At 39.6% G+C, this 13,719-nt stretch overlaps 1 protein-coding gene across 1 annotated transcript in view; it reads right to left on the reverse strand.

The window, feature by feature from the left end:
* Positions 1 to 404: 404 nt before the first annotated feature.
* The window catches only part of cfap74 (cilia and flagella associated protein 74), a 134,717-nt gene continuing 121,402 nt past the window's right edge, over positions 405 to 13,719 (reverse strand). The window contains exons 31-38 of the mRNA XM_059503026.1: positions 13,244 to 13,363; positions 11,950 to 12,102; positions 10,858 to 10,969; positions 8,937 to 9,091; positions 7,432 to 7,570; positions 6,764 to 6,879; positions 6,520 to 6,654; positions 405 to 732 (exon numbers count right to left, since the gene is read on the reverse strand). Of these exons, the coding sequence (XP_059359009.1) occupies positions 625 to 732; positions 6,520 to 6,654; positions 6,764 to 6,879; positions 7,432 to 7,570; positions 8,937 to 9,091; positions 10,858 to 10,969; positions 11,950 to 12,102; positions 13,244 to 13,363 (1,038 nt within the window). The 3' untranslated portion in view covers positions 405 to 624. The remainder of the gene's footprint in view (positions 733 to 6,519; positions 6,655 to 6,763; positions 6,880 to 7,431; positions 7,571 to 8,936; positions 9,092 to 10,857; positions 10,970 to 11,949; positions 12,103 to 13,243; positions 13,364 to 13,719) is intronic.

Below are 13,719 nucleotides of genomic sequence, written 5' to 3' on the forward strand. Positions count from 1 at the left end.
GCGCTTTTAACAATACAGATTGTAAAAAAAAGCAACTGAACAGCATTAAATGGGAAAATAGTGTGTCAATGATGCAAAAAGGAAGTTCATCATTGAATTCAGTGATGTCATCATAAAGCTCAGCTCAGTTATCTGTACAATCAAGTCAACTAAATCGCTGGAAATTAAGTGTCCCCAACTAAGCAAGCCAGAAATAAAAATCTCACTGGATTATTACAATTAATGACAAAATTAATGTTTGGTAATGTAAACTGATATTTCATACTGACAAACAACGGCAAAAGATAGAAATAACTAACTTAACACCATTTTTTAGCTGATGAAAACACCAGTGTTCTAATAATTTTGGCCACCACTGTAAATATACATAAAAAGAAGTTCATCCTTGTAAATGTTTTGTACATCATTATTATTTATTGTTGCACAGTGAACTGACAGCACATTACAGAGAAAGCAATTCAGAAATGACATATATCTCTTATACAGAGCATAAAAAGGCCACAAACTTACAAAATCAATAATGATCAAAAGGATGTCTACTACAATTAGATTTAAACAAATAACAGGATTCAGTGACATTGAATTATATAATAATAAATCATGGCACACATTTAGAATGGAATTCTATCTAGTTGTATTTTTATCAGTATGGGCCATCAGAGTGACTCGGTAAACATCAGTCTCATCTCCTCTGACGGTCAGCAGAGCACACGCTTGCACCACTGAGTTTGGCTGGAAGACAAAACAAACACACACTTCTGACTGACACTGAGTGTGAATGAGGTGAGGTAGAACTTGCAAACTACACCAGGATTATTGTAACACACAGTTTTGTGAATAAGACTAATTTTTTACCAGATTACTCTTGATTTATTAATCAATTCAAACAACATACGTCTTGTTCACAGTAATAAAAAGTGAACAGTTCTTCAGAAAGTTAAATTATGGCACAAATAACAGAGAAAGAGAAAAACAGGATAAGATTAAAACATGATTGTACAGCTGCCCAGTAGGTGATGCCCATTAGCACTATTACACTGAATATGATGTATAAAAAAGGCAACACACACTCTGTGGCTGACTCCTATAACATAATGGTCCCAATCTATCAGGTGACTGCTTGGGCCCATATCAGGTAAATCAGATACTACGAGATGTTGTGGGGAAAGAGCCTATACACAACCACAACTTGAGATATGAGAGGTATACAATTGTTTCTTGTCTCTGCATGCGAAGGGTACCCAGCATGAAACATGTTTTCATTCTGCAGTTCAAAGCCCTTGCTGCTTGGAGTGAACCAGAAGTGTACTGTTGCATGAGGTGAACAAACAGTCAGGAACAACCAACCTGAGCCAAAGGCTAAGCAGCTTCGACTACAGATCAATGTGCCTGTGTTGATGCTGGCCCAGAATGCAACATGCAAGACTGCTATTGACCTGCAGAACTTCTCATCAACATCATTAACTGAGTCACCCAAAAATTATACCTGCAATGGAGCAACAGCTTTTTGGGGGGTAGCTGTGGCCTAATGGTTAGAGAGCCGGACTAGTTACCAGAAGGTCGCCGGTTCGAGTCTCTGTGCTGGCAGGAGCTGTAGGTGGGGGGAGTTAATGAACAGCTCTCTCTTCCACCCTCAATACCCATGACTGAAGTGCCCTTGAGCAAGGCACTGAACCCCCAGTTGCTCCCTGGGCGCTGGATCTATAGATCTATAGCCCACTGCTCTGGGTGTGTGTTCACTTCTCACTGCTGTGTGTGGGCACTTGGATGGGTTAAATGCAGAGCACAAATTCTTAGTATGGGTTACCATACTTGGCAAATGCCACGACTTACACTTTCAAATATCCTGATCCAGATTCGTATTAAGAAGGTCTTGGAAGAAAGACAGTGAATTAAATGTATAATATTACCAGTCAAGAAATGCTTGTTTAACTTAAACTCTGTTTCTGGCTGGGCCACATTAGGGCAGTCCAAGTTAAGACTTGCAGTTAAGTAGCTAAGTAGAAGGCATCATCTCTTCCCAACTGAGGGGGAAAGCATTAAATAAACTATCACCAATCTCATTCAGATCAAAAGAAGCCACACTGGGCTTGACGCAGCTCATCATAAGCGTATTTGACCAGCGAAACATGGTTAATAGAGATGGACAGAGATGGAAAATACCTTCTCCTCAATCTCTCAAGCTTTGAACTTGGTATTGTTGTTGGTGGGCAACAGAAAATTGCCACACATGGGGGGAGTCCCCATAGTGTCAACTACTGATGCAGCATTTACTGAACCTGTGAAAGGGATTGACACTGATGTGTTCTTTGACTATATAGGCCCAACAGAATCTGCAGACTTCTCTGGAGAATCAGGAGAGTAAATATGCTCAAATTTAAACATGGTAAAATAACAGGCAAGGCTTTCCTTGCTGCAGAGTTCTGTGGTTGCAGATTCTGTGTGTGCCTGTTTAAGAAAGCTTTGTGATATTCTATGGCCTAAATACTAAGTTAAAGGGTTAGTTCACCCCAAAATTAAAATTCTGTCATTAAGTACTCACCCTTATGTCAATCCAAACCTGTAAGACCTTTGTTCATCTTCAGAGCACAAATAAAGAAATTTTTGATGGAATCCGAGAGCTCTCTGACCCTCGCATAGACAGCAATGCAACTGTAATGTTCCCAGCACCAGAAACATAGGGAGGACATCTGTAAAATAGAGAAGAATCCATGTGACATCAGTGGCTCAACTACAGTTTTGCAAAGGTACGAGAATACTTTTTGTGTGCAAAGAAAACAAAAATAACCTAATTTATTTAAAAAATTTTCTCCCCCGAGTTATGTCTTCTGCCATTTTAGAGAGTTCCCAAGAGCGTAATTGACCTAATCAGAGTTTTTTACGCTTAGGGTAAAGCATGCATATGCGTTGTGTTACTTTCCAAAATGGTGGAAGACCGTAACTCTGGGGAGAACAATTGTTGAATAAAGTTGTTATTTTTGTTTTCTTTGCACACAAAAGGTATTCTCGTAGCTTCCCAAAACTGAAGTTGAACCACTGAAGTCACATGGACTATTTTACCTATGTCCTTACTGCTACGTTTCTGGAGTTGGGATCGCTGGCGTCGATACAGGATAGCTGCCTCCGTTACGTGCTCTGCAGTTGTTGTTTTTGTTTTTGTTAGTTTGTCCTGTCTTTAGTTATATTCCTGCAATTAGTTTCACCAGGGACGAATTGCTGGACATTCGGCACCACACATCTCCCGATATATTACCGGTTTTCGACAATTCTGATGTTTTGCTGGACATTCTTGCGCAGCGCTGATCACACGCTTCAGACGGGGAAAAAGAGCTGGCACGCTTGTGAGACTTAGAAAACGCAGATTTCGAAGCCTGTTGCCTAGCATCCATCTGGCAAATATCCGCTCTCTACCCAACAAAACGGATGAACTCCTTCTGCTCTCTCGGACAAATAAGGATTTCTCGCACTCTGCTGCTCTGTGTTTCACGGAAACTTGGCTAAACAACACCATTCCAGACAGCGCGCTCCATCTGCCAGGCGTTCAGCTGTTCAGAGCAGACCCCAACGCAGAATCAACAGGGAAATCGCGCATCGGCGGGACATGCTTTAACATCAACGAAAGGTGGAGTACAGATGTAACAGTGTTAAATAAGATGTGCTGTTCAGATCTAGAAACTCTATTCATTAACTGCAAGCCGTTCTATTCGCCGCGGGAGTTTCACTCGTTCATTCTGGTGATTGTTTACATCCCTCCACAAGCGCACCTGAGCTCAGCTTTACAGAAACTCGCTGATCAGATCACAACAGAGACAGAACAACAACACCCGGACTCTGTTTTAATCATTCTCGGAGACTTTAATAAAGCCAATCTCTCCCGTGAACTGCCAAAATACAGACAGCACATCACATGTCCCACCAGAGACAGTAATATATTGGATCATTGTTACACCACAATAAAGGATGCATATCACTCTGTTCCACGGGCAGCTTTGGTACGTTCTGATCACTGTTTGGTTCACCTACAGGCAGAAACTAAAATCAGCTAAACCTGTATTAAGGACTGTAAAAATATGGAATTATGAAGCAGAGCAGGATTTACAATCTTGTTTTTACCTCACTGATTGGAGTGTTTTTGAAGCTGCTGCCACTGATCTGGGTGAACTCACAGAGACTGTAACATCATATATCAGTTTCTGTGAGGATATATGTATTCCTACCAGGACTCATCTAACTTACAATGACAAACCATGGATCACTGGAAAACTCAGACAGCTCTGTCAGGCCAAAGAAGATGCTTACAGGAAGGAGGACGATGTCTTGTATGAACAGGCTAAATACACACTGGAAAAGGTGATCAAAGTCGAATTATTCTGGAAAAATAAGGACTCAGTTCACTTCCAACGACTCAGCATCAGTGTGGAAAAGTCTGAAAGAGATCACCAACTACAAGACACCAGCCCCCAGCACTGTGGAGAGACACCGATTGGCAGACGATCTGAACGAGTTTTACTGAAGGTTTGAAAGAAGAACACCCATCACCTGCCCTGAACCCCTCTCCACACAACCGCTCACAGCCATTAACAACTCCTGCAACCCGCCCTGAACCCCTCTCCAAACAACCGCTCTCACCATTCACACCTCCTGCATCTCCCCTCTCCCCCACACCTGCAATACAGATAAGGGAGGATGAAGTGCACCAGGTCTTCCGGAAGCAGAAAAGGAAAAAAGCACCAGGCCCAGATTGTGTTACAATCCTGTCTGAAATCCTGTGCTGACCAGCTGGCCCCCATCTTCACACAGATCTTCAACAGATCGCTGGAGCTGTGTGAAGTCCCTTCATGCTTCAAACGTTCCATCATCATTACCCATCCCAAAGAAATCCAAAATTACAGGACTAAATGACTACAGGCCTGTGGCTCTAACATCTGTGGTCATGAAGTCTTTTGAAAAACTGGTGCTGGCCCACCTGAAGGACATCACTGGACCCTTGCTGGATCCTCTTCAGTTTGCCTACAGAGCAAACAGGTCTGTGTACGATGCAGTAAACATCGGACTGCATTATGTTCTGCAACTCCTAGATAGACCGGGGACTTATGTGAGGATCCTGTTTGTGGACTTCAGCTCGGCCTTTAACACGATCATCCCAAACCTCCTCCTGCCCAAACTAACTCAGCTCTCCGTGCCCACCTCCATCTGTCAATGGATCAACAGCTTTCTGACAGACAGGCAGCAGCTAGTGAGGCTGGGAAAATACACATCCAGCACCCGTACAATCAGCACCGGAGCTCCCCAGGGCTGTGTTCTCTCCCCACTGCTCTTCTCCCTGTACACTAATGATTGCACATCTAAGGACCCCTCTGTCAAACTCCTGAAGTTTGCAGACGACACCACACTCATCGGCCTCATTCAGGACGGTGACGAGTCTGCTTACAGGCAGGAGGTTAAAGAGCTGGCTTTCTGGTGCACTCTCAACAACCTGGAGCTTAACATGCTCAAAACAGTGGAGATGATTGTGGACTTCAGGAGAAACCCCCCTGCACTCCCCCCACTCACCATCATGAACAGCACTGTGACTGCAGTGGAGTCATTCAGGTTCCTGGGCACCACTATCTCTCAGGACCTAAAGTGGGACATTCACATTGACTCCATTGTGAAAAAGGCCCAGCAGAGGTTGTACTTCCTTCGCCAGCTGAGGAAGTTTAACCTGCCACAGGATCTGCTGAAACAGTTCTACTCCACCATCATCGAATCCATCCTCTGCACTTCAGTAACTGTCGGGTTCAGCTCAGCTTCTAAATCTGACCTCAGAAGACTACAGAGGGTAGTCCGGACTGCTGAGAGAATCATCGGTACAACCCTCCCGTCTATTCAAGAACTGTACTTATCCAGAGTGAGCAAAAGGGCTGGCAAATCACCCTGGACCCCTGACATCCCCCAGCACACTCCCTCTTTGAACTGTTGCCATCTGGTCGACGCTACAGAGCCCTGAGCACCAGAACGACCAGACACAGGAACCGTTTCTTCCCTCAGGCAATCCATCTAATGAACACTTGATAATTACTGTGGAACACACTACACTTTATATTTATATACACATACACTTATTTATTTAACACACATACTTAGTGTACACTTAAATTTTTGCACATAATATACCTGCCATACAATTGTCAATTTGTATATTGTGATTCCTTACCTACTTATTTGTATTTTTTATTCTTTTATTATGTTTTTTGTTCTGTTGCTGTCATTCTGTTGCACTGCGGAGCTTGTCGTTACGAAAACAAATTCCTCGTGTGTGTAAATATACTTGGCAATAAAGCTCATTCTAATTCTGATTACAATTGCATCGATGTCTATGGATGGTCCGAGTGCGCTCAGATTCCATCAAAATGTCTTCATTTGTATTCTGAAGATAAATGAAGGTCTTACAGGTTTGGATCGACATGAGGAGTAATTAATGACAGAATTTAGATTTTGGGGTGAACTAACCCTTTTAACTAATATTTCAATACTCACGGCGAGACCACTAGGTGGCATCCAGGAGATGGTTATGGGACATCTATGTCCTGCATCCACACTCCCTTGCATCGGTGCCACTTTGAAGCCCAGCTGCTCAACAGGTGAGATATTCTCCCAGGTAAACTCAACCGTCTGATAACAGAGAGCAGAAGAGAGAATCAAACTCCTGATCTGTTGTTTTCCGGTTCAAATTAAAATGAAACATGGCTTCAGATGACACTGTATTGAACTGTTTACTTACTTTTTTTGTGGTTGGTTTTGTGCTGTAGATACATCCAACGTGAAGTCTGCGTGTGGCTAAGATTGCTCTCCCCTCTTGATATTCACTCCTGAGTGTCAGTAGTAAACGCTTGCTTTCTACATATGTGCAAGTTTGTGACAGAATGACAAAGACAATGAAATCAAGGATAACAATCAGTTAAAAAAATAAATAAGTAAAATAAAAATACATTGCCCTGTTTCAAATTCTAGTCCAACAAGTGTTGTGAGTTTGGGCAGGACTACCCGAATGTCTAACCAATGGCAGAAGGCATGCATGTTTAGGAAACCTCTTTAAAAAGAGTGCTGCCTAGTGGTGCAGAAATTGCATTACATATGAACAACATGCACAGGTTTATAATCACTCTTGCAATCATTATTATTGTGGTATGAATCATTTCAGATAAACCTTACCCAGACAGTACACAAAAACAAACTATGTTTGTCAGATTTCTTCCTAATTGAGCTAAAATAAGTTGCAATGTGATCTAGACCTTTGTGTTCCATTATTCAGACATCTGACAACATGACACCAAGCATAACACTTTTAATACACACATCACCTTATGGTTTTATAAGTTAAATATTAAATGTTGTTTGATGAGTTGCTGAAGAACCTTAGCATGACTGTGCTTAAAAATAAAGACGTACCTTCATGTTTCATGATTCCTGATGTGTATATATGAGATGGGATGAGTGATTCAGAACAGACATCTATTGGATCCCCACCACAGACAAACATATTGTGTCGACATGAAGAACCCCGGAGCTCCAGCACACACACCGTTTGCTATCAGTACATTCACAAACAAAAAAAACTGTGAAAACATTGCCAAAACATCAGAACTGCTGTGCATGAAGCACACTGTGTAACTGAACAGACTTTAAAGCTATGTGTACACTAATCTAAATACATCTGTAATATAATGTTTCTCTACATTTTGGGCGTTGGTCCACACAGAGGCAATGTTTGGAAGCATGTTAAGTCATGTAAAGCATATTACACTGATAGATCTGTTCATGTGCCTGTTATGTGCTAATCACTTTCACAGTGTTGCTAGAGGTACTGTTATGTTACTTTGTATAAACGTCTTTATCACAATCCTGCAAAGATGACATAAAATATACTTGTCATTGCCATCCTGGGGCAAAACGTGTTTTATATCAAACATGTAGAGGACGCACCACCCTAGTGAAAAATAAATATACTAAAATGTATTTGAAATACATTTATTTCATGATAAATGTACTAAAAATACATCTACATATTTATGCACTTAATAAAAATAACCTGTAATTGTACTTTTAGTTTATTAAACTGGTGCTTAATGAGAACAACTTGTTTAGTACCTAATGCTCTTTAATTGAGCAGAAGTAGTGCTAAAGTCCAACTAAAGATATATTGAAGTAAATCTGATTGTGCTGAAGTGGAACTATTGCAAGTATACTTCAGGTAAACTTTAAATATCTTGCATTTAAATACCTTTATTATGCAAAGATCATACAATCCTCATCAATAGTGACATTAAAATACATTTTAGGCTTAATATTAAGAAATGTACATTGTGCACAAGTAGTAATCCAAATAAAGTTTAATTATAATTTTTATATCAGTAAAAGTCTCTGACAGTATGTCAGTAAATATGAAAATATATTAATGTTTTTTTTATATATATTACTTTAGGGCAGTAAGTGTTGAGATAATCTGCTCATAAAATGATTGTGACAGAAGAATAGCTTGAGAATTTTATTACGCCTCGTCTCGCTGTATCATCTCAGTGAGCTTTTATTATGTTTTACACATAAGCAGTAAGAGAGAGCCTTTTGAAATAAAAAACCTGTTTTCAAATGTATCTAGATTAATTTACACATAGCCTTAGAATCATATTTAATAATTATATTGTTAACAGGTAGGGAAATGAATGCCCACCACTAGCCAAATGTGCATCTAATTTTGAGACATGTTGTTATTTAGTAACAGTAAAAAATGTTGCTGTTTATTTTAATTATTTTAATCTATATATTTACATTTACACACACACACACACACACACACACACACTGCACTCTAAATAAAAATGTATAATAAATAAGTATATACACACTGAATAAAACTGAATGTGAGCTGTATTCGTGTGTAGATGAACATGTCTAACTTTGTTCATGAGCTGCACTGTGAGAACATCTCTGTAATGCAGACTCTCATGATCGGGGTGAAAGGTCACGGTGATGTCAAGCGCTCCTGCAGAAGTAATCGCTCCCCCTGACGGTGACACACGGAAGACACTCATCCCACTGTAGTTCTGAGTACCTGAGAGGATGGATGGACGAAAGATATTAATCGATGATTTCATACATTTAGGCAGAATGGTCATGTATATGCCAGTAAATAAGCATGTTCTGTTCATGTTAAGGTTCTTAGGCGTTCATCATTTACGCGTGAGCCTCATGTTGTTCCAGTCTGAATAGGCCCCATATGAATGATACTCTGCTATGGCTGAGGGAAAGGTTTGTTAGCAAAGAAAATCTTAAAGGGTTAGTTCACCCAATAATCAAAATTATGTCATTAATAACTCACCCTCATGTCGTTCCAAACCCGTGAGACCTCTGTTTATTTTTGGAACACAGTTTAAGATATTTTAGATTTAGTCCGAGAGCTCTCAGTCCCTCCACTGAAACTGTGTGTACGGTAGGGCTGTCAACGAATATTCTAAATTCGAATATGTATTCGAATAGTTTTTATAAAAAGAATTTCGAAGGTGAAAATTAATATTCGAATAAAAAAAAAAATGTGGAAAAAAAGGCCCACGGTAGTAGAGGCGTGGTTGTCTGCATTGCGAGTGGGCGCGTTAGCGCGCCTGAGGGTTCAGGGACAGGTCACAGCCTCACAGGAGTCGCACTGTCTTCATGGAAGATGCCAGCAAGTGCAGAGCCCAACTCGACCGCAGAAGAGAAAATGAGGTAAAATTGTTGACACGCGAGATTGTTGTATGCAAGCTATTTAAGATACAATTAGCATACCATTCGACCACTAGCAACATGAGGTCACATCTCAAAAATGTGCACCCAAATGAGCATGGCATAATGTGTGGAACTCCAGCTAAACAGTCACGTCTTGACACTTAACGTTACTTTGCATCGCCCGCCGCAAGCACTTTATCTGCAACATGACAAGAGGCCATAACGGATCAAATAATTTCGTTCATTTTTAAGGACATGAGACGAGAACGAAAACGAGTCAGTCTTTTGTTCGTTATCTGGCTCGGCTCGGTGTTCATCTTCAGTTCTCTCTTCACCGCAGTTCAGTCAGTGTACTGTTTGAGTAAATGAATTACTCTGGGATATTGGTTTGTTTGAACTCAGAGGGAGTGTCAGCCACATTAAACAAGCTAACAGCTTAAGTCATTTGTGGATTAATGCGTATTGGAGACGCGAACCGTTTAAAACGATTCAGTTGGATTTGGTGAACTGGTTCAAAAAGATCCGGTTACATCGAATGATTCGTTCGCGAACCGGATATCACAAACTGCTTTTTTATCAGAGAAGACAATGAATAAAGTCATAGTTTTTGCTAGTTTTAGACCAAGATGTATTTTCGATGCTTCAAAATATTCTAACTGACCCTCTGATGTCACATGGACTACTTTGATGATGTTTTCTGGACATGGACAGTAGACCGTACACACAGCTTCAATGGAGGGACTGAGAGCTCTCGGACTAAATCTAAAATATCTTAAACTGTGTTCTGAAGATAAATGGAGGTCTCACGGGTTTGGAACGACATGAGGGTGAGTTATTAATGACATAATTTTGATTATTGGGTGAACTAACCCTTTAAGTTAGTTGCTCACACAAAAGTATTATATGACATGACAGAAGACATGTAATAAAGCAGTGGTTCCCAACCACACAAGAAACCAGGAACATGGTTGGGAAGTTCTGTAAAATAGGGCTTGAGAAATGGCTGATTAAAAGATTCCAGAATTGTTGAGTGAAGATTTCTCAGGTTGAAAATCTGCAGTCACATGCGTGCACTCCACAGGAGAGAAGACCTCAGTGTGTGTGCCTGTAACTTACCCACGTGTACTGTGGAGTCCATGAGAGCCAGAATCCGCTCGGTCTGTTCTCTAAGACAGTGGCCTTCTAACAGCACACTGAACTGCACATCCAGTGAGGACATGTTCTGCAGCTAAATACACCCAGAGAGAATCCATCAGTTTGTTGCCAAATTCATGTTTACAATCCATATCTTGCAAATCTATACACTACTGCTCTAAAGTTCAGCACATTTTTGGTGTTTTTGAAAGAAATGTATTTGATATAAAAAAAAACGTTTATATTATAAAGATTATAAATATATCTTCACTGTCATTTTTGATCACTTTAATGCATTCATTTAGCAGATACTTGTGTTTAGAGTGACTTTCAGTACATACAGTGCTATGGTCAGTTCAAGGCCACAATAATGACTGGATATTTTACAGAAGCACAGTCAACAGAATTATACTGTGGTGACAGTGACCTCTAGTGTTGAACTGCAGCATGAATTTGACACTATTAATCCTAAAATGGCTCATTTTATGCTGGCAGATTTTTTTTTTTTTTTTTTACCTTTAAAGCAGTACAACCTCTGGCTCGCTTAGTTGGGGTCACTTCATCTACAGCGATATCGTTGACTTGATTGCAAATAAATGCACAGACACTATTTAAACTGAACAGAGATGACATAACTGAATCCAATGATGAACTGCCTTTAACTATCATTTTTGCATTATTGACACTGTTTTCCTAATGAATGTTGTTCAGTTGCTTTGACGCAATGTATTTTGTTTAAAGCGCTATATAAATAAAGGTGACATTGACATTGACATACAACAGTGGGCAGTTTATATGAAACTTTTCACTTTATCTACCCCTAAAAATGCATATTTATACCTTAGAGATACTGAGTACTACTATGAACCTTTCAGGGGTAAGGTACAAAAATGTCCTTTTGATAGTACAATGACAAGCTGTTGTAACCTTGAAGGTACCATTTTTGCAAATATTTTCTGAGAATGTATAATTTGATAACTGTGTTTTTGTACACAATGCATAGTCTGTCAAAAGGCATCTGCTAAGTCCTCAGTCAAAGTTTTGAATGTGACATTAGCAATGTTGAGTCAATACCCTGAATACTTGTGAGGCGCTCTCATTTACAGGAACATAGTCAAAGTTAATGTGTCCTTCATTTGAGCAGGTGATGATGGGATTTACAGCTTCACCACACAATGCGAGCTCCAGCGACATCTGACTGCAGCTCACCTCCAGTGTTTCATAGTACTGACAAAACAAAAATCATTTTATAATATGAATATTAGCATCAGCTCAATGACAGTTTTGGGGAAATACAGATCTTGTTGTGTTGTTCTAGTGTTCAACTGAATCTCACGAAAACTGTTCAGAAAATGCCTGGGTCATATTTCAACCCAAATAAAGACAGCTTGTATTACAATCATAAGAATAACGGGTAAAGATAGATGTTTTTGCTAAATAATGGGGCATCACAGGTTTACAACATTTTATTCAATTGTGTTTCGGGGGCCGTTTTGTGAAAACAGTTATATCATGTAGTCTATAGGTATGTGTGCATAAGTGTAGCATTTCTTTAGAAAGTGACATTGTGAACTGCTTGCCTATTGCAGCATTTTTTGTCATTTTCACGGATCCATGTGAATGTTTTTTTTTTTTTTTACAACACTGAGGCATTAAATAGGCATTTTAATCGTGTAGATTTTGTGAGATTCTGAGGATCGCATATTTAAAGGAATAGTTTGTGTAAAATGTAATCACTCTCAGGCTATATCAGGCCAATATGTAGATGAGTTTGTTTCTTCATTAAAACAAATTAAATCACTTGCTCACTATGGATCCTCTGGACTGAATGAGTGCAGTCAGAATGAGAATCCAAACAGCTCAACATCAAAACAACACAGTAATTGATCACCCCTAGGCTGGGTCACCTGGGTGAGGAACGAGGGTGTATCATGTTGAAAGACCCTAAACACCTGATGGTCTTTCACCTAAACGTGCAGCTTTTGGCATCACAAAACATTAACTGATGGAGTCATGTGAATTAATGTGATGTTTTTATTATGTATTTGGACTCTCATTCTGATGGCACCCATTCACTGCAGAGGATCCATTGTTGAGCAAGTGATATAATGCTAAACTTCTCCAAATCTGCTCTGATGAAGAAAAATACAGCATGTTTAATCAATATATTTACATCTATTTCTCTGTAGCTATTAGCAAACTCTCTAAAATTAAAGACTTTATCCAGCATCTACATTTTATTATATCTACTTTATAATCAGCTGGTGTAGCAGAGCCTAAAAATTTAGATGCTGAAAAAAAAGAGAATTTTTTTGTTATAATCTGTGTAAGGGAGGCAATAACTGTCTAACAGTGAAGCAATGCTTACCTTCTTGGCCAGAGAGGGTGTAAATGCGATCAGGATCATGTGTGTATCTTCAGGACCGATGGGACGCATGGCATTCAGCACAGAAAATGGCCCAGTCACATCCAGCAGTGATGATGTCAGCTAAAAGTCAGGTTAAGAGTGATATTTATCAAACACAGGGTTTTTTTTTTTTTTACAGTGAATACACTGAAATTGACATTGTACTGGTTAACAGCAGAAATGTGATGCTTGTAGTTATTGTATTTTAGCTGCACATTTGTTTGAATTATCATTTGAAATGGGATTATTTTTGTAGGTCAATATATTACTGATGTAATTCCTGTGGGTAGGGTTTGATCAATGCCAACAGTGCTTTAAGTGGTTTATACATTCATTTAATGTGTGAAAGTTGTTTCCCACACTGAATTATAAAGTTTATTTCCTAGACCATGTATTCATTTTGTTTTTAAAACTAAAGATGAGTTGAAACTATTTGA

Source organism: Carassius carassius, chromosome 21 (assembly GCF_963082965.1).
Source record: "Carassius carassius chromosome 21, fCarCar2.1, whole genome shotgun sequence".
In the NCBI taxonomy this organism is placed as follows: domain Eukaryota; kingdom Metazoa; phylum Chordata; class Actinopteri; order Cypriniformes; family Cyprinidae; genus Carassius; species Carassius carassius.